At 45.3% G+C, this 17,774-nt stretch overlaps 2 protein-coding genes across 2 annotated transcripts in view; both read left to right on the top strand.

Moving 5' to 3' along the window:
- The window catches only part of EIF3B (eukaryotic translation initiation factor 3, subunit B), a gene marked incomplete at its 5' end in the record, with an annotated part of 13,632 nt that extends 11,664 nt beyond the window's left edge, over positions 1-1,968 (top strand). The window contains 2 exons of the mRNA XM_009081762.1: positions 156-273; positions 1,384-1,968. Coding sequence (XP_009080010.1) covers positions 156-259 — 104 coding nt within the window. The remainder of the gene's footprint in view (positions 1-155; positions 274-1,383) is intronic.
- A 2,324-nt stretch (positions 1,969-4,292) lies between these two features.
- On the top strand, positions 4,293-15,843 carry LOC103808952 (kinesin-like protein KIF19; the record flags this gene model as incomplete). The annotated part of the gene is given in 12 exon segments (XM_009081760.1): positions 4,293-4,313; positions 6,574-6,654; positions 8,863-8,967; positions 9,888-9,975; positions 10,539-10,675; positions 10,838-10,963; positions 11,573-11,767; positions 12,548-12,574; positions 12,577-12,702; positions 13,589-13,711; positions 14,563-14,716; positions 15,672-15,843. Coding segments are annotated over 12 exon segments (1,355 nt in total), but the record flags the coding sequence as incomplete, so codon positions are not given.
- Positions 15,844-17,774: the final 1,931 nt, after the last annotated feature.

The following is a 17,774-nucleotide window of genomic DNA, read 5'->3' as shown; positions in this document are numbered from 1 at the left end:
GGAATGCCTTGGTTATCATTCAATAAATTCAGTGTTTACTTGTTGTGATTTAAAGCACCAAACCACTTCACTGCTGGTTTAAGGACTGTTTGTGCCGAGAGCATCTTGTGCTGCTTTGTTTGATGTGTTCAGTGTTGATGTTTTCTCCATTCCAGGGGTAGACACAGATGAGCTGGACAGCAATGTTGATGACTGGGAGGAGGAAACTGTGGAATTTTTTATCAATGAAGAAATTATTACCCTTGCAGAACCAGAGTAATTACTAAAACTGTGGTAAGATATCATAACCTCTCAGCAGAGAGAAACTTTTCTCTGTCAGCTATGGCTTATAGATTTGATAATTTGCTTGAGAAATTAGTTCTGTCTGTTGCATAGCTGAATGTGTTGTTCTCTGAGTTGGTTTGTTTTCTCTGTGGCTAGAAGGGACAAATGCTTTTTTTAAAAATCACTTGCAGACAGTCAGGTTTGTGAGTTGTACTGAGCAAAATACTCTATGTCCTGTCTTGCCTGAGGGATCATACCCACGTCAGAGTCAACCTCTGCACACAGTGTACTGCAGGCACTGAGAGTTCTCTTTCAATAAGAGGAGTTGTAGGTAGTATGAGGTAGGAATTTTGCCTTTTGGAAGGTTTACGTTGTATTTAAACTTTGTCCAGTCTTGAACTAATGTGCTAGAGATTATACAGCAAGTTCACTGTGGGCTAATAAAATTTGGGATGGTGTTTAAATATCCCCATGAACTCAGAAGAGCTGGGTGGAATTCAGGTGGTAGCAGGTTCTTGTGCACTGACTGCCATGGCTTGCTGCTGAAATCTTTTAGTTAATCCAGTGCTTTTCCCAGTTCTTTCTTGTGAATACATACTAAATATTTCATGTTGCAAATGGAGGCTACTTTCAGCCCCTATTGTAGGAAATGTCTCTTAGGGAGCTTGATTGAGGAGGAAAGATATTTTGACAAGCACTCACATAGGACTTAAAACCTGCAATGGGCTCCTGCTGTCATGTTTAGGATCTCACTTCAGGAAGAGGAAGGGGAGACTGGAATTAGGCCTTTTGCAGCTCTAAGTCACCCTGCAGCTCTTTAACCTCCAGAGATCTCAGGAGCTCAAGTGAAACACCAGCAGTTCACCTCTTGGAACTAGAAAAATTAATAGCCTTGATACCTTTGACTGTATTTGGATCTGGCTTGGCTGTGTCCCATACCTGGGAGATCCCTTTATGTAAGGAAGAGGGAGAGAAGCTGCTTAGTGTATGGATTGAAACATGAATTTAGGAACAGGTGAAACCTGTGCTGCTGTGGCCTTTCACCAGTTGGCATCTGAGGTTGAGCTGTTTGTTTAAAAGCACAAGTAACTAACTCCACTCTTTTTTCCTTTCCTGCAGCACCACCAGATCTTGTGCTGAAAAGAAGTTTGTTCATTTTTCCGAAAGCCTACATCAATTTTGGAATTCTTAATCCATATTCTTGCACTCTGGAAGGGTGGATGCACCAGATTTTCTCCATTCTGACACATTGTAGTGCCTTTAAGTCTTGCTGCCTACTGCAGTGAGATCCTGACAAGGCACTGCTTTTAAATTTTTATTCTTTTTTTTTTTTTTAAGGGTTTGACTATAATTTTTTTTTCTTTCTAAATCCACTACTACCAGTATTTACTCCCTGACTCCTGTGCAGTACTTACCAGCTGGCAGGTTTTGCCTCTTGCCAGTGAGGTGAGATTCACCAGTGCACCTCTGTCTCACACACACACACACAATGTTTGGGTTTCAGGACTCTCTCTGTGTCCTGAGGGCACAGACAGGTGTTTGTTTGGGTTGGGAAAAAGTCAACAGAACCATTTCTCGTATGATGTGTTTTAGTGTGCTGAAACAGCACTACAGTGGGCTATATCCTCCTCCTTTCAGATTGTGAAAGGATGTCTCCCTCAAAGAGCTGAATATGGAAATAAAAGCAGACCTATACTAAAACCAGGCTTGGCTACGTGTTGTTTGTAGGGAATCTTTCCCTGAATGATCTCAAACATCACAAAGTAATAACAGTGTGTTTGCTGTATTGACTATATGGATATTTTTTCTTATTCTCTGTTCCTTGTTGCTCTTCTGGTTTTGTGTTGTGGTTGGTTTGGTTTTTACAATGGCTCACTGACCTGACAGGTTGAGCTGTTCACTGTAGTGCAGTGACTAGAAAATGAATGGATTTCTTAAACCATTTGCAAACTGAAGAGTAGGCTCAGGAATTACTGGGTTAGTCTGTCTTATAGTGGTCACTGTAAACTTCCAGAGCAGTGCTCTGGATGCACATGCCTTACACTCCCTGCTATAGTACCTAGTGTTATTTCCAAAGCCTTCCCTGCTCAGCATTACCTAAAGCTGGTGCAGCAGCTTCTCTGTGTATTTATGAGTAGAAATTCTTGTCTGGGTATTGTCAGAGCATAGAATCATCAAGGTTGGAGGAGCCCTCTAAGGTCATCAAGTCCAACCATTTACCTGTCACTGCTGTAACCCCTTAAACCATATCCTCCAGTGCCAGATGCAGATGCCTCTTAGACGCTTTGAGGGATCGTGACTCCACCACCTCCCTGGGCAATATTCCAGTGACCACCCTGACAGTGAAAAATTTTTTCCTAACATCTAATGTGAATCTCAGTCAGGGACACCTGCCTCTAGCCCAGGTTGCTCCGATCCCCACCCAACCTAGCCATGAACACTCCAGGACTGGGGCAACCACAGCTCCTCTGGGCAACCTGTGCCAGTGCCTCAGCACCCTCACAGGGAAGAATGGTGGCTTGAACTTGCACAGCAGGAGTCATTTTCACTACCCTTTGGCTGTGAAGCACTGACTTTTCAGCTAATTTTTAAGTCACAAATTGAGCTGAAAGGTTTTTTTTTCCCTGTCTCTATGCAATGAAGTTTTAATAGGCTACTGTATTTTATTCCTGGTTGTTTTCAGAGAAAGAAATGTAATTACAGTGCTGAATGAATTGAGTTCTCTTCTAGGATGCTGCTTTGAAGTGTGGATCATCAGTGAGGGGAAAAAAAACGAGCCAAAACCCCACTCAAAACTTGTTGCTCCTGCAGGAGCTTCTGAAGTTGACAAGGTGTCCTGAGCAGCAGGTCAGGCATTTTCTTGTCTGTAACATTGGCACTTCCCACACTTCTCTGTTCAATTTTCTGTTCCTTTCTTCAAATGCTTTGTGTAAATTTTGTGCTGCTGACATTGCTTTATGGGGATGTATTTGGTGAATTAGTGTCTTCGGTATATCATGCAGGAACACTGGGAGTTGTAGTAGGGAGGAAGAGTCTTGTTGCATTAAATCCATGTGGTGTGTAGCTAAAGTTCTCTGCCACTGTTTTTCAGCCTGTGGCTCTGAGAGCTTCAGAAGGATGGTCAAAGCAGAAACAGGTTTGTAGGTACTGCTTAGAGTTATGTGTGGCTGGGCTAAAAGGCTTCCAACAGCACTTGTACCCCCACTGAGTGCCTTCAAGGGTCCAGAATTTGGGTGGGAAGGGAAACAAACCTTAAGCATTATGATAGTATCTCTCATTGTTTTTGTTGAAGTATTGTCTTAAGTATTTTTTAATGATTGTTCTTAAATAGCAAGATTAACTGGGAAAATTCCTATAATCCTGGGCTAGTCTTTATTCTCACAGACTGTTTTGAATTTGTAATAAATATTCTCATGACCTTTTAGCCATCCACAGTCCTTAATGCAAACTTCACAGAACCAATTTTGTTCCCTTGCTATAGCTTTAACTTCTTGAATTCTGATATTCTAATACTTTTAATAATTCTAATTATTTTTAATATAAGCCTTACTGTAACTCTTATGAGCTTTGATCCATTTACTGTCAATAAATGATGAAGACAAAAGGTGAATCTTGTTTGTTTGGGGTTTTTTTCTAATAGGTTGTCATAATGAATGGACTGACACTAAAAGTGCTGAAGAATTGCCTTCCTGCGTGTGGGAATTGTGCAGTGAAGTGCACTGGGAGTTTGTTCAGGGAGATGGGCTAAAGTTTGGGCTTGATTTGGGCTTTTAGGTGGGTCATTTTGCTGATCCTAACCTCTTTCCTTGTGTCCTGTGCAAGATGCTGTTTCCTGCTGCATCTTGTCCCTGCACTCACCTCCCACCTGGGGGAGCAGATGTTGCCTCACTTTTCCATCCCTGGGGTGATGGTTGCTGCCTCTGAACCGTTCAGTCTCCTGCCTGTGCAGCCTGAAGGGCTCCAGCTCCATGTGCTCCTCCCTGGGCAAATCCCCCAGCCCCAAGTTGGCACCAGCTCACAGCTCAGCCATGCAGGAGCAACAGCTAATGGTGAGTTCACTTGCTTAGGGGAGGATATGGGATGGGGAGGAGCAGCTGGGCTGTACCCAGCCTGGACATCCTTCAGTATCATCACATACTGTGTTCCCCAGCTGGCTTCTGGTGTTCTTGGACTCTGTGGTGGGGAAAAACCCCTGCTATCTGTGCATGAGCTAAAGCAAAAGTTGTGTCTAAGTGCTCTGCAGAGGAAAATGTGCAGTAGGGCAGGTGAGGCTGGGTAGCCTGGCAGGTGGTGCTGGTGGTTATTCCTCCTTGGACAGTGATCCTCAGTGTGCCCATCTCTTTGGGTCTGAGTGACACTCACCATGAGCAGCCCAAAGCAGCTGGCATTACAGCCCTGGAGTCCTCATCATTGCTGCAGGACCTCAGCATCTCTCTGTGGATCGCAGTAAGATGAATGCTTAAAAAACATCCTCTACCAAGTTTCAACCTTCAGCCCAGTGCCTCTCTGTTAAACTGAAGCACTGCTCTCACAGTGTGCTGAAACAGGACTTTGGGCAGACACAGAGCCCTCTGCTCAAACTGGAATGGCTTAAAATAAAGTCAATAATATGTGGAATACCTTGCATTCCTCTCTAATGCAAGGAAAAGCCTTAGTCTTTGGTGTGACCCAGCTCCACATGCTGCTTATTTGGCTTTGTTTTCTTACCCTCAGTGGCTGGGGCTCCCAAATACTGTGCTTAACTGGACCATTCTGGAGGTTAAGGCTGCCCAAGAGAGACTTGCACTATCCCCTAGGCCTCCTACAGAATTTGGGGTTATGGTGTAGAAGATAATATTTTTAAATGCTTTTAAGAGATGAGTTCAGCCCGTGGGAATGAGATGCTCCTAACAGTGTCACTCAGCTGTGTTTAGGGAGATGATGAAACTGCAACAATTAACTTTGTTCTTGTGAATATTAAAAGCTATCCAAAGCTGAGGAGCTCACCTTGTACTCTGAAATGTTCACAGTGAAGAAATGTTCCTTTGCTGCTGCTGGAGCTACTCAAAATTGTCAATTACAGAGCTTGAGACTGGGAGCTGCTTGTGAAATCCTCATTTAATTGACAGATAGCTTGTTATTGTGGAAATAATTCTGGTTCCTATAGAAACTAGTTGCTTCTGACTGGTGGGGCTGTAGAACAAGTCTGTTTTGCTAACTGCCCACCCTCTGCTACAGCATCATTCCCGTGCATAATGCAGCATTCCAGCAGCATCAGCAATCCTGGCAGGAGCTGCAAAGGGGATGCTACTCTGGTTTTATGAAAGGGAAAACAGCCCTGGAAAGGTGAAAATAGAATTTTTCAGGTCTCTGTTATTAACTGACAGTTCTTAGGTGGGATTTCAGCTAGACCCTCCACCAGGCACACAGGTTTGGGGTTGTGCCACTCACCCACAGCTGCAAAGTGAGTCAAGGCCAGAGCAGGACCCTAACTTCAGGGGGCCAAATTAACCCCACTGCTGATCCATGACACCACATTTTCTCTAGGGCTTCACCTGTGGATTATGCAGGCTGAAATACACGTGCTCTTGTCTGTTATTAAAGCTGACAAATAGGTTGTGCCACTGTGTTTAAATCCTCGAGTCGAATTATTGTCTGTTTTAAACAGCAGCAGTTTCTGACTGATTGAGTTGTGGCACGAGGCACTGGCAGTTAATTGCTACTTTATAATTGCTCCAGTCCTGTGATGAATTCCAGCTCCCAAGGAACCCTGCAGGACCTGCACAGATCAGGGCCAACTTGCTCTGATCTGGTTGAACAGGGTCACAAGGATTGCTACCTGGGATTAAACAAAACGGGTACTTAGGGAAAAGCAATTCCCTTTCTTTGTCGTGGATAACTTTAATCGGTGTTTTGGGAACACCAGCGGGATCTGTAATCGTGTTCAACTCTAGAGCTGTTGGTACCACTGCCCCAGACCTCCCAAGGTTCCTGCTGGCAGCAGCAATGACACGGCTGAGTTCACTCTGCCACCTTCTCTGCCAATCACTTGGAGCCTTGCTGTGCTAGAGACAGAAATGGGGGAAGAGGGAGGAAGAATTTGTCAAGCTAAAGTGCAAATCCCAGGAGCATGAGCTGCTTTAAACTTTATAAACTCCCTTAAACTCTCTACGCTTTAAGGCCTTAAATTTGCTCAGTGGAAGAGATGCAGCAAGAAGCTGTGAGTATTGCTGGTGCTGCCCAGAGCTGCAGGGAGGTCTGGGTGGCCTCAGCACACAAAAGCCACCTGTGTGTGTGTGTGTGTGTGTGTGTGTGTGTGTGTGTGTGCAGGTTGCCCTTTGCATCCATCCCCTCAGCAGAGCCGAGGTGGAGGAAGGAGCTGCACTGGCTGCACACAGGGAGAGTGAGCAGGTGAGCTGGGGGAGCTGTGGTGGGAGCAGGGGAACCCCCACAATGTGGACTGGGGAGTCTGCTGGGTACTACATGGGTCACCACGAGCCTCTGGCTCTTCTGCTTCATGTGCAAGCACTTGCTTTCAAGTCCTGCAAAACTCCTGCCCTTGCTGGAGCACGACAGGATCCAGCTTCCTATGCAATGGCCCTTCTTCTTTCCAGGTCTGCACCTCTCACCTCTTGCTCCCCTTTTTAAGAGGCAGGAATTGCAGAAGGCCCCAGTTTCTACCTTCTACATTGCTGCATCTATTCACATATTTTTATCATGCCCTTGTTATTTACCTTCATTTTCAGCGTAAATCCCATTATTTTCTGTTGTGCTTCAGCTGGTCTTTCTCTGAACACACTAATTCTGTAATATATCTTGTCTCCATGCCATAGTCAAATGATAGCAGCTCTCACAAGCAAAGACAGCATGAATCTCCCTTTCCCCTTTATGGATTATCTTGCAAATGCAATTTTTGTTTAGCACCTTACCCGTGAAATACTCCTTTTACTTGCCTTTCTATTTTTAAAGCAGCCATTAATCTCACAAGGATATCAGCTTTATTTTTACACAGCTTATTCAGACTTGCATGATCTGCCCTGAGATCTATTTTCTCTAATGGAAATCTGGGAAGGAAATGTGCATTACATTAATCTGAGTAACTTCTATCTATGAGAATGCTTTTCTCTTAATAATGCAAATAACTGTAATTATGAAAGCAAATTAATTGACTGGGCAGTTGAAGTACTTAAATTTCCTGGTGCATTTTGATTTGCATTTATGTTCCCTGCTATTTTTACTCCCAGTTGAACTCACTTAGAACTGCCTCTCTCTGCTTATTAATCCTAGCTCAAAATTGACTGTTAGTGGCTTGTTCTGTGTTTATTATTTCCCTGCAACAGAAGAGCATTTGTGCTTTTAGAATATGCTAGTTAGGCAAGGCATAAGCCCCAGATTGGACAGGGAGGACTCTTGGGTGCATGGATACACTGTGAGCAAAATTGGGATGTTACAAGAGCTCAGTAAAAGGAGCCTGAAAGTGTTACAGAACAAACTTCTAAAGGAATCACACTGACCTCATCCTCCAAGCTCTGCTCTTGCCTGTCACACTTGTATGTGCACATGATTAGGTGTCAGTCTGTCTTTTGCAGTCAAATGCTGCTGCCAAGGACAAAACAGGAGTTCCCTCAGGATTTTGTTCTCGTGTTGCTTCAAATTTTAAGGCCTGAGCTGGCCCAGTGAAAACTAAAGAATTTAAAAAACAACAACAGAAAAAGTAATTCTGGGAATTGAAAACGTGCAGATCAAAGAGATACTTGTTAGAGACTTGGAATTTAGAAGGAAATGCAAAAGAAAACCCAAAGTTTTGTCATTTCCTGAACTCCAAGGGCACCTGTCCTGAATACCTCTATCTCTCCTGTGCCTGGCACACCAGTACAGTTATTCTGTTGGTCCAGTGTTGATCTATGCTCTAATTGCTTATCTAATGATCTGTTTAGCTGAGGCAGAGTGAAACTACCTCTGGACTAGGAGAGAGAGGGTTCTCTATGCTTCCCTTGAGCCTTGAGCATCTCCTTATGGGCCATTTCAGTGGAGAAAGAAACCCATTCTCCACAGTAACTATACACTATGATAATCATGTACTAAAATAGATACTAAGGGGCTAAAAAGATGCAGAACCAGTTCTGTAACCTGCTGCAACTCCTCTCCTACCTTTATCTTTTCTTTAACATGGAATGAAGTTTGTCTTTGGGCAATGCAGATATTTCTGTCAGTCCTTCTGCACGAAAGGCTGTGGAAGATGACTTTGGGCAATTTTGCTTCTGAGGAACTTAACTATTTTGTTTCACAGCAACTCTGTCTGAATCTTAGCTGAGAATTGAGGTAAGAGGTCCTGTCCCCTCTGCCTGCAGGGGGGTGGTTGGGTCCCTGCAGCCACTGCTCTTACCCAATGCCAACGACTGTTTCACTGCTCAACCAACCTTCAAAGCACTTTGCGGTTCCCCAAATTACTGTTTGCACCATCAGTTGCAAAACCAAGTCTGTCACCCTCGTCACTGTGCCTATAGGTGTTTTTCAGGCAAAGCTGCAGTGCAGCATTCCTCTGGCCAAAGGATAGTGCTGTAAGGAATCCTGAAACTCAGATCTAACGGTTCTTCTTCCGACTTCATCCTGCAACAGAGGCTGGTCCTGATGGATCCAAATGAAGATCCAGATGACATCCTGAGAGCTAACAGATCCAGAGAAAAATCGTTTGTCTTTGACATGGTTTTTGATCACACCCAGGTAACAGCCTTCCCTTTTATTAATCCAAAGGCTTAACGTTGGACCTGTCCTCCTTGCTCAGATGATTGTTTCTGGCAGGTGAGTAGAACTGCACAGCCCAGAGGCCATGTGTCACCCAGATAAAAGGTGACAGTGCTAAAGGTGAGAGGACTGTGAGGGTTTTCCTTTTCCACAGAAGCAGGGAGACACGTGCAGTGTTCAGTCTGCCTCTCCCTCCTGCACTGGCTCTCCCCAGGTGCAACACACCTGAGCAGGGATGAAGAGCTTTGTCTCCTGGGGTGTCTGGTGAATGAGATCATTGTCATGTTGCTGGCTCTGTTGCCCACACACCTCTTCCCTGTGCCTCTGTGGTTTTAAAGGCTCATGAAGGGAGCTCTGGTGCCCTCACTGAGCTGTGTTTTGCAGACAGGTGTAAGGAGCACTGTGAGGATGTAATCAGCACCTGCATTTTGTGATCACCACACTGTGACTGCAGCCTTTGCTTCTCACAGCTGTTTGGTCATCTCTGTTCTCGTTCACATCAAACACTGCAGCACCCTCCTATGCTACCTAAAACATTTTTTAGAGGCCTAGTGGAACTTCTCAGTAAAGGATAAGATCAGGGAGAGAATTTATTCTCTTCCTCAGCAGACACAAAGAAGAAAACACAGCATTTCAGAGAGTCCAAGAATATAATTATATCCAGGAATATTTCTCTTAGTAGGCTCCTGCACCTTGCCTGCCTTTAGAAAATTCAATAAATCTCTGCTTTTCTGCTCATTTTGACATTGTATCAAAATCCAAATGGTTCACAAATCCTTCCACAGCCCAGGAAATTTCTAAAACTCAGTGAGAAAATCATGGGGAATTCAATTAGTTATAGATTATTTGGACAGCTCTCATGCCTGACCAAAAATCTGTGCTTGTTTTGACTGAATTAGGAGGAAGTATATGTGTCCACGACCAGAAGCCTCATAGAAGGAGTAATTTCTGGCTACAATGCAACCATTTTTGCATATGGTCCAACAGGTAAAATGATCCCTGTAGCTGTACTGCTCCAAATGAATAAAATATAGCTGTGAAAACCAGAAATATAGAGCCAATTAAGTGCTTGCAGTGAGGACAAGGCTGAAGCATTAAAATACCATTCTCATGGGAAGTGTGAACCTCACTTAAATGCTAAAGTAACAGTGAAGCTGCTCTATTTGAAAAGTCACTTAATTGAGGTAAAACTCAGTGGAGACAAAGCTTCCCATTAAAAAGCAGGAGGTGATGAGGGCATCTGTGCACTGCTGGAGGCTGATCCCAGGAGAATAGATGAAGCTATAGAAAGCATTTAGAAACTACAGAGTATATGAAAATATATTCCTACTCTAGCTCTGAACACCTAAGTGAGCAGTAAGCCAGTCCCATTCCCACCCTTTTTGGATGGTCTCTCCTCAGGCAGAGTCATTGCAGGGTGAGAATCTGGAATAACTGGAGGAAATTAGGGGGTGAAGGACAGAGATCAGTAGGAAACCAGATATCGTTTGTCATGGAAAGTTCCTCATGTGGAAATTGGGCTCTGCTGATGTTCTCTGTTTCTTTAACAGGAGCAGGAAAAACCTACACAATGCTGGGGACAGACTGTGAACCAGGGATTTATGTCCGTGCTCTGGATGATCTCTTCAAGGCCCTTGAAGCCACCACTGAGGAGATGGATTACACAGTCTCCATGTCCTACCTGGAGGTGAGGTGTCTGTGTTGCCTTGGATCCAGCCTCTGTGGAGCAGGTGCAATGGGAAGTGGGGCATCCAACTCTGTCTGTTGAAATGTAGATAAACTCAATCCTCTTTGTAGGTCTAAGGATCCAATGCTAGTCTCAAACCAACCTGTCATTTCTTACCCTCAGATCTATAATGAAGTGATCTGTGACCTCCTGAACCCATCCTCGGGGTTCTTAGACCTGAGAGAGGACTCCAGAGGCAGCATCCAGATAGCAGGAATTACAGAAGTCTCTGCTACAAAGGCCCAGGAGGTACCTTGGGCTATGGTCTGCAGTAAGGGGAAAGGGAACAGGCTTTGTGCTGTCATGCATCAGTGCTTTAAACTTTCTTGTTGTTTTCCTATTGACTGTGCTTAGTAAATAGTAAGGACATTTTCCAGCAGGACTTTGGTGGGACTGGATTAATGTGATGAATTGTATGGAGAGAGCTGATGACAGAGCCATGTGAGTGGTAGGAACCAGGGTAAAATCCCCAGCTGACCTCCTGCTAGCTCTGCCTCCCCGGGGTGCACACTGTGCTCCTGGAAGGACCAGAGTGCTTTGATTTGTGTACACATGTGTCAACAACCATTTGGAGAGGGAGAAGAATTAACTAAACCCCCTTGAGCGACATGAATGTGCACTTAAATGTGTGTCTTGGACTTGAAATGAACAGGCCTCCTAGAAAACAGTCTCAAACCCAACAAACACACACTTCCAAAGTCACGAGCCAAAGAGGAAGATCTGGGGCAAATCAACAGCAACCCCCTTACCAGCACAAGCAGGACCAGAGTTTGCCAGTGGCCTGGGCGAGGGGTTTAGTCTGAGGGAACACCATGCTGAGGCTCAGGCAGAGCTGTACAGCTTTCCTGCTTCCTTTAGATCATGCAGCTGTTGATGGAAGGCAACAAGCAGCACAGCCAGGAGCCCAGTGCAGCCAACAGGACATCCTCCCGCTCGCACGCAGCGCTGCAGGTGACGGTGACGCAGAAGAGCTGGAGGAAGGAGACTGGGGAGGAAGTGCGAATTGGGAAACTCTTCATGGTTGACTTGGCAGGGTCAGAGAGAGCAGCTCAGGTATGGCTGGAGCTCAGCAGCTTTTAGTGAGACCTGACTGGATTCCCTGCCCTGCTGTGCAGGATCTGCCTGTCTTTATCCCCGGGGTGAGAAACAGCACTGTGTGCCTCTCTGCTGCTTTAGAGCAGCAGTTTGTGCCTGAGACACCCGAAAATAAAGACAAAGTGTGAAGATATCATCAATATCTTTGACTAGACCAACTATTACAATAGGAAAAACATAAATCAGCTTTTGGGTGCTGCCTTTCCTCAGGTCTGAAAACCAGTAGTGAATTTCATGTCTGATGAGAAGCTGGGGTTATATTAGGCACGGATCAGCTGGGCTTCACAGAGAAAGCTGGTAACACTGGAATAGAGGGATGCTGGTGGGTGGAAAATAAGGCATCTGGTTCCTATGGGAAGGAGGAAATGGTAGAACTCAGGGAGGTGATTTGAGGAAGAGAGATTTTACATAGCCAGTATTTGTACTGAGATTTGTACTGGGATTTCTGGAGTGCTGTATTTATGAATCATGGTTTCTGAAATAATCTTTAGAAGACAATTCATAGCTATCTTTTAAGAACCAAGAGGTCAGAGCTAGGCCATGTTCCAAGAAACACACTCCTACCAGCTCCTTGATGCCTCAGGGTGGGGTTTAACCCTGCACTTTCAGGCTGATTTTGCAGGAGGCATTGCTTGGATATCCGAACCTTAACCCCAGTGCTGCTGCACATCTTCCCCAGGCACAGCCTCACTGTTCTGAAGCTTTTGCTTGTCTGTGCCCCACTTCTCCTCCCACCAGACTCAGAACCAGGGCAAGAGGATGAAGGAGAAGGAGCTCACATCAACCGCTCACTGCTGGCTCTGGGCAACTGCATCAACACCTTGAGCGAGAAGGGAAGGAGCCAAGCCCAGTACGTCAACTCCTGAGACAGCAAACTCACTCGCCTGCTGAAGGTGCAGTACAGCACACTGTGCTCAGCACAGGGCTTGGGTGGTGCTGGTGTCACTGCTCAAACTGGGCTTGAGGGCTGATCATTTAATGTCTCTGTGCATTGTCATTATCCAGCTCGGAATGCCCCCGCCAGGATCTTGCGTGAGCTTCGCAATGCGCCAGGGCTAGACCTGGACAGAGTTGTCTTTGTAACATGTTGTGATCACTGTGGTTAAGGAAGGACCTTCTATAGGGTTAAAGAAATCCTATAGATTTGGGTTGTACATCTCTGAGCTCATAGGTGACCAGTGATATTTTAAATTAACTTACTGCCTTTGAGTGTTTCATCCCTTCCATAAGATTTGGCTGAAATTGGCCAATAAATTTGTTGGGACAGGAGGAAGGAAGACTGAGAGTGACTGTGTGCTGTCATAAGTGGTCTCTCCCTTTGGAAATCAGAAAGGTTGCAGACATGCTCTGTGCCAGGCTGGTTATTTTATGGATACCTTGCAACCTCATTTATGAACTTTGCCTCAAGCTTCGGTGCTGAGCTATCGCTGCTGCTGCATGACAGATGTGTTTTCCAGAGGATAGTAGGAAAGGAGGAGAGATGGAGAGAAAGGCAGGCTCCTGTCGTGAGCAGAATTGAGCAGCTGCCAATGCATTTGTGGAAATTGCGAATTTCTTGCAAAAATTCTTCTTTTGTAGCAAGTTAATTACTTATTGATTTTGCTGTTGATGGAGAGAGGGTCTAATGAATGGTCTTTTACCAGCACTTCCTTCACTCCTAATTGGGATTCTCCTCCAGAATCTCAATGAACTGTAGGGGTACCCGGCCACAGTGGTTACCACTGAGCAGCAAAACCCTGTCACATCCACACTAACCACATCAATGTTGCATCCCTCCAGGACTCCTTAGGGGGCAACAGCAGGACTGTTATGATTGCACACATCAGCCCAGCCAGTTCCTCCTTTGAAGAATCTCAAATGACCTTGATCTATGCCTATCGAGCAAAAAACATCAAGACACAGGTACCAGGGCAAACAACTCCCAAGGAAGTGGGGCTGATAGATTAGGTGAAGGTGGTGAGCACTGGCACAGGTTACTCAGAGAAGCTGTGGGTGTCCCATCCCTGGAAGTGTTCAAGGCCAGGCTGGACAGGGCTTGGAGCAACCTGAGCTAGTTGAAGGGGGCAGGGGGTGCGACGAGATGATCTTTAAGGTCCCTTCCAACCCAAACCATTTCAGGATTCTATGATTAAAAGCTTGTAAGAGGAAATGAAAGATGTAGTGATGAAGGGAGAACAAACTTAAGGAGGGGGCAGTTGGTGTAGAGGCTCAGTGTGAGTGAGAGAAGAAATGCAGGTGAAGGGAACAGTAGAAAGCAAATTGTGTGGGTTGTGGATGAGAAGAGGATTATGAAGGTGGAAAAAAGAGGGCAGAATCATGGAAAGGCAAAGGATCATGTGCCTGGTATGGATCTAGGTGCAGAATATAAGGAATGATGGTTGGAAGATGACTGCTAGGAGGACAATGTATGGGGGATGCTGAGCCTGGAAGAGGAACTGAGGCACAGAAAGGAAGAATAAAATGGAGAGGTCTGTGGAATGAAGGAAGGTGAACAATGATCTACAACAGGGTTTTCCCTCTTTGTGGATCTCTGTTTTTCCTGTGGGCACAGGTCCCTGGATTTTCTCTGCTACCTTCTGGGAATTTTCCAGAATTAGGGAAACCCACCAATTTCCAGTTTCCCCACTCATAAGGGAAAATCTTTCCCCATCAGAAGATCCAGTGCCCTCCAACTGAAATCGTAGCTTTGTTTTTGCAGCCATTGTACTAATGACAGATCATGGGACAAACACTCATGTATTCTGGCTCCCCAGGTAAAATATAACCTGAGGAATGTCTCCTGCCACATTGACCAACACACCAGCATCATTGCAGAGCTCTGCAGGGAGATCGAGCAGCTGAAGGGGAGGGTTGAGGACCAGGAGAAGGAGAGAAGTGCAGTCAGCCCCAACCTTGATATTCTGCAAGGTAAAGCCAGGAACAGAACTGTTCTGGGATGTCTGGTGGGACAAGAGCAGGAGAGGAGCTGTGTGGGTGGTTGTGGCAGCACTTGGTGGATCTCCATGCAGACATGGCTGGGGGAAGCTGGCCCAGCAATGCTTGTACAGAAGCAGTGTGAAGAACACAATCTGATGGGTAGTGGAGGCAGGTGGGGAAGCTGAAAGTGTTTTCCTCCATGAGCCTCTCTTTGATGCACTGTGTGACTCTGGCTATCACCTTTCTCACCATCTTCCTCAGCATTAAAATGTGTAAAATTTCACAAACCTGCTCTTGAAAAGAGATTTGACATGAAACCGTGCCATTTGCTGTGGGAAGTCCTGTCTCTCACAGAGAGGTGACCATGTTTGTAGCTTTGCATCATCACAGGCTCTGAGGCTGTGTCAGAACACCAAGCTCTGCTCTATGGTTCATTGCATGTAATTAAAAAGAGAAAAAATGGGAGATAGGCAGGGCAAAGATTGTAGAACACTGATTGTTCTGCCCTGGGGATTGTTCCTTTTGTCAGTGAATCTGGCAAGAAATGAAGTAAAAAATAGTCAAGTTCTCTGACAGACTAGACACAGATATAATAGGCCTCTGCTACCCATATCCAAGGTCATTTCTAGATAACAAGCACAGAAAACTGATACCTTTTTGGTGGGTGGAAAGGCAGAAGAAAAGTCCCTGCAATGCAGTATCCTCTTAATATTCACAAAAGCAGAGCAGTGAGCCCTATTTATTGCCAATAATACAATAATAAAGCTATATCAGATTTCTGCAGCACATGATGAACTTGACAATACTGCAGAATGAAGCAGAGCCCTGTAAATGAACACCTTGTAACACACAGAATGAATGGCTTGGTCCCAGAGTGGCTGTGGGGGGACTTCACAGAATTTCACCTGGCCTAACATCAAATCAGATATGTCTTCTCCTGCAGCAGAGAGGGACCAGGACTCTGAGGCACACAGCAGCCAAGAAATGAACACATTGCAGGCACAGTGGATCGAGGCTTTCAGGGAGCAAATGGAGATGTGTCATAGCCTGATGGAGCTGGAAAACACCAACACTGAGCTGCACATGGTCACCTGCAGGCACCTCCTAACAATCACAGAGTGAGTACCTCCCTAGCTTCCAGCATGATGTATACAGGGACCTCCAAACTCACCATGAGAAGTGAGTAACTGTAGCTCCATAAGACAACCAGCACACAGAGCATCGAGTTTAGGCTCAAGACTAAAAGTATTAATGGTAAATACCTCACCTCTTTTGGTCCTTATTCTGGACTTGTGTTTTAATGGAAAAACTGGATGGAAGTACAGACTGGGAATACTGGTCCTTCCCTAGTCCAGTCACTCTGTGCTTGTGAAGTGGTTTTAATCCAGATGCAACTGCATCTGGGCATGATTTAATGCCAGAAAAAGCAGCAGCATCCTTTTCTTCTGGATAAACTTTTAAGTAGGTGTTAGTTCTGTATCACTAGTCACCACCTAATGCCTCTGTAAATTTTATAGTTCATAGAATGGTTCAGGTTGGAAGGGACCTTAAACATCATCTTGTTCCAGGACCCCTGCCATGGGCAGGGACACCTTCCATTGGGCCAGTTTGCTCAGTATCCTATCCAGTTTGGCCTTGAACACTTCCAGGGATGGGGCAGCCACAGCTTTCTTGAGCAAACTGTTTCAGTGTCTCACCACCCTCACAATAAAGAATTTCTTCCTGGTATCTAATCTAACCCTGCCCTCTGTCAGTCTGAAGCCATTCCCCTCTGTCTTGTCACTATATGTCCTTGTAAATAGTTTATCTCCTTTTTGTAGGCTCCCTTCAGGTACTGAAAGTTCTAGTTCCTTAGGATTTGAGTCATTTGTAGTTGAAACAATCTTCAGGACATTAAAGATATTCCACAAGTACCTGTGACTAGGCAACAATTTATGTTGAGGGTGGGGAAAGCACAGTTCTTGCCAAGGAAAGGTCACAAAAAAGGCCTCCCTTACAGATTTCCAAAGGGGAGGAAGCTGATTGTGCTGTTCTGTGTGGTTTGTCCAGCTCCAGAGCAGCCTGGACTAATTAGTTCTGCTGCTGTCACGGAAGAAGGAGTTGGGCAGACACAATGAAAGGTCCTGCATGCATCACTAGAGTTATGTCACCACGTCCCAGAAGTTCCTTTCTTTTTTTTTGCTGGCAGCTGGGAGCAAGAGAAGGCTCAGGGTGCATGTAAGGATGATATGCCAACAAAGGAGGAGAAAGGAGAAAACATGGAGGAGGAAGGCAGGGAAGCAGATGTCATGGATTCACCTGAACCCCATGAAGTTACAGCAGCAAGAGAAGAGATCAACTTGCTGCTGGCAGAGCAGCACAGGACAGCAGCCCTGAAGGTGAGGAGGTGAAGGTGAAGGATGGCAGCAGCATAACTCAGAGGTTCATGTGGTTTTGAGCTAGCACTGCAAAAGCAATGGGACAACTGGACTCCAGCTGGACTCCCAAATACTTTGGGCTGCTGAAGGAAGCAGCGTAGGAACACTGATGTTTGCATCCTACCTCTGTCCCTGTGGTTTTTAGGATGAAGGAAAAACACCCTCTGGGCTTGCACACCTATAAGTGAGCTAATACTTCCCATTTCAAGGGTTTGTCCCTCACTGGTTGTTCAGTGTGTTGGTAATCACTTCTAGTGATTATTTTTTGGTAGTTCACATTAATGTTTGTGAGTTCCTCCAGGCAAGGACTGTGCGTTGTATATATCTGCCATGACTGGAACATGGTGACTGATAGTAGAACAAGCAAAATACAAAATACTTTTTGTAGATATCACTTTAATCTCAGCATGAAGGACACAGCAGAGAATTGCTCAGATGCCTTTGTTGCCCCAAGAAGCTGAGCTGCCTTGGCAAACCCCTATCTATCATTTTCAGACAGAGCTGGAGCAGCACTTAGCAAATGCCAAGGAAAAAGCTTCCCAGATGGAGGAGTTTTTCCCCAGACAAATCACCAGTGAGGATCAGCAGGAGGTGCTAAGACTTCTCTGCAGGGCCCATGAACTTCAGCTTGG

The sequence above is a fragment of the Acanthisitta chloris genome, unplaced genomic scaffold, assembly GCF_000695815.1.
Source record: "Acanthisitta chloris isolate BGI_N310 unplaced genomic scaffold, ASM69581v1 scaffold28679, whole genome shotgun sequence".
Taxonomy (NCBI): domain Eukaryota; kingdom Metazoa; phylum Chordata; class Aves; order Passeriformes; family Acanthisittidae; genus Acanthisitta; species Acanthisitta chloris.
Note: the sequence above shows the minus strand (reverse complement) of the source record. Positions and strands in the feature narration are given on the sequence as shown.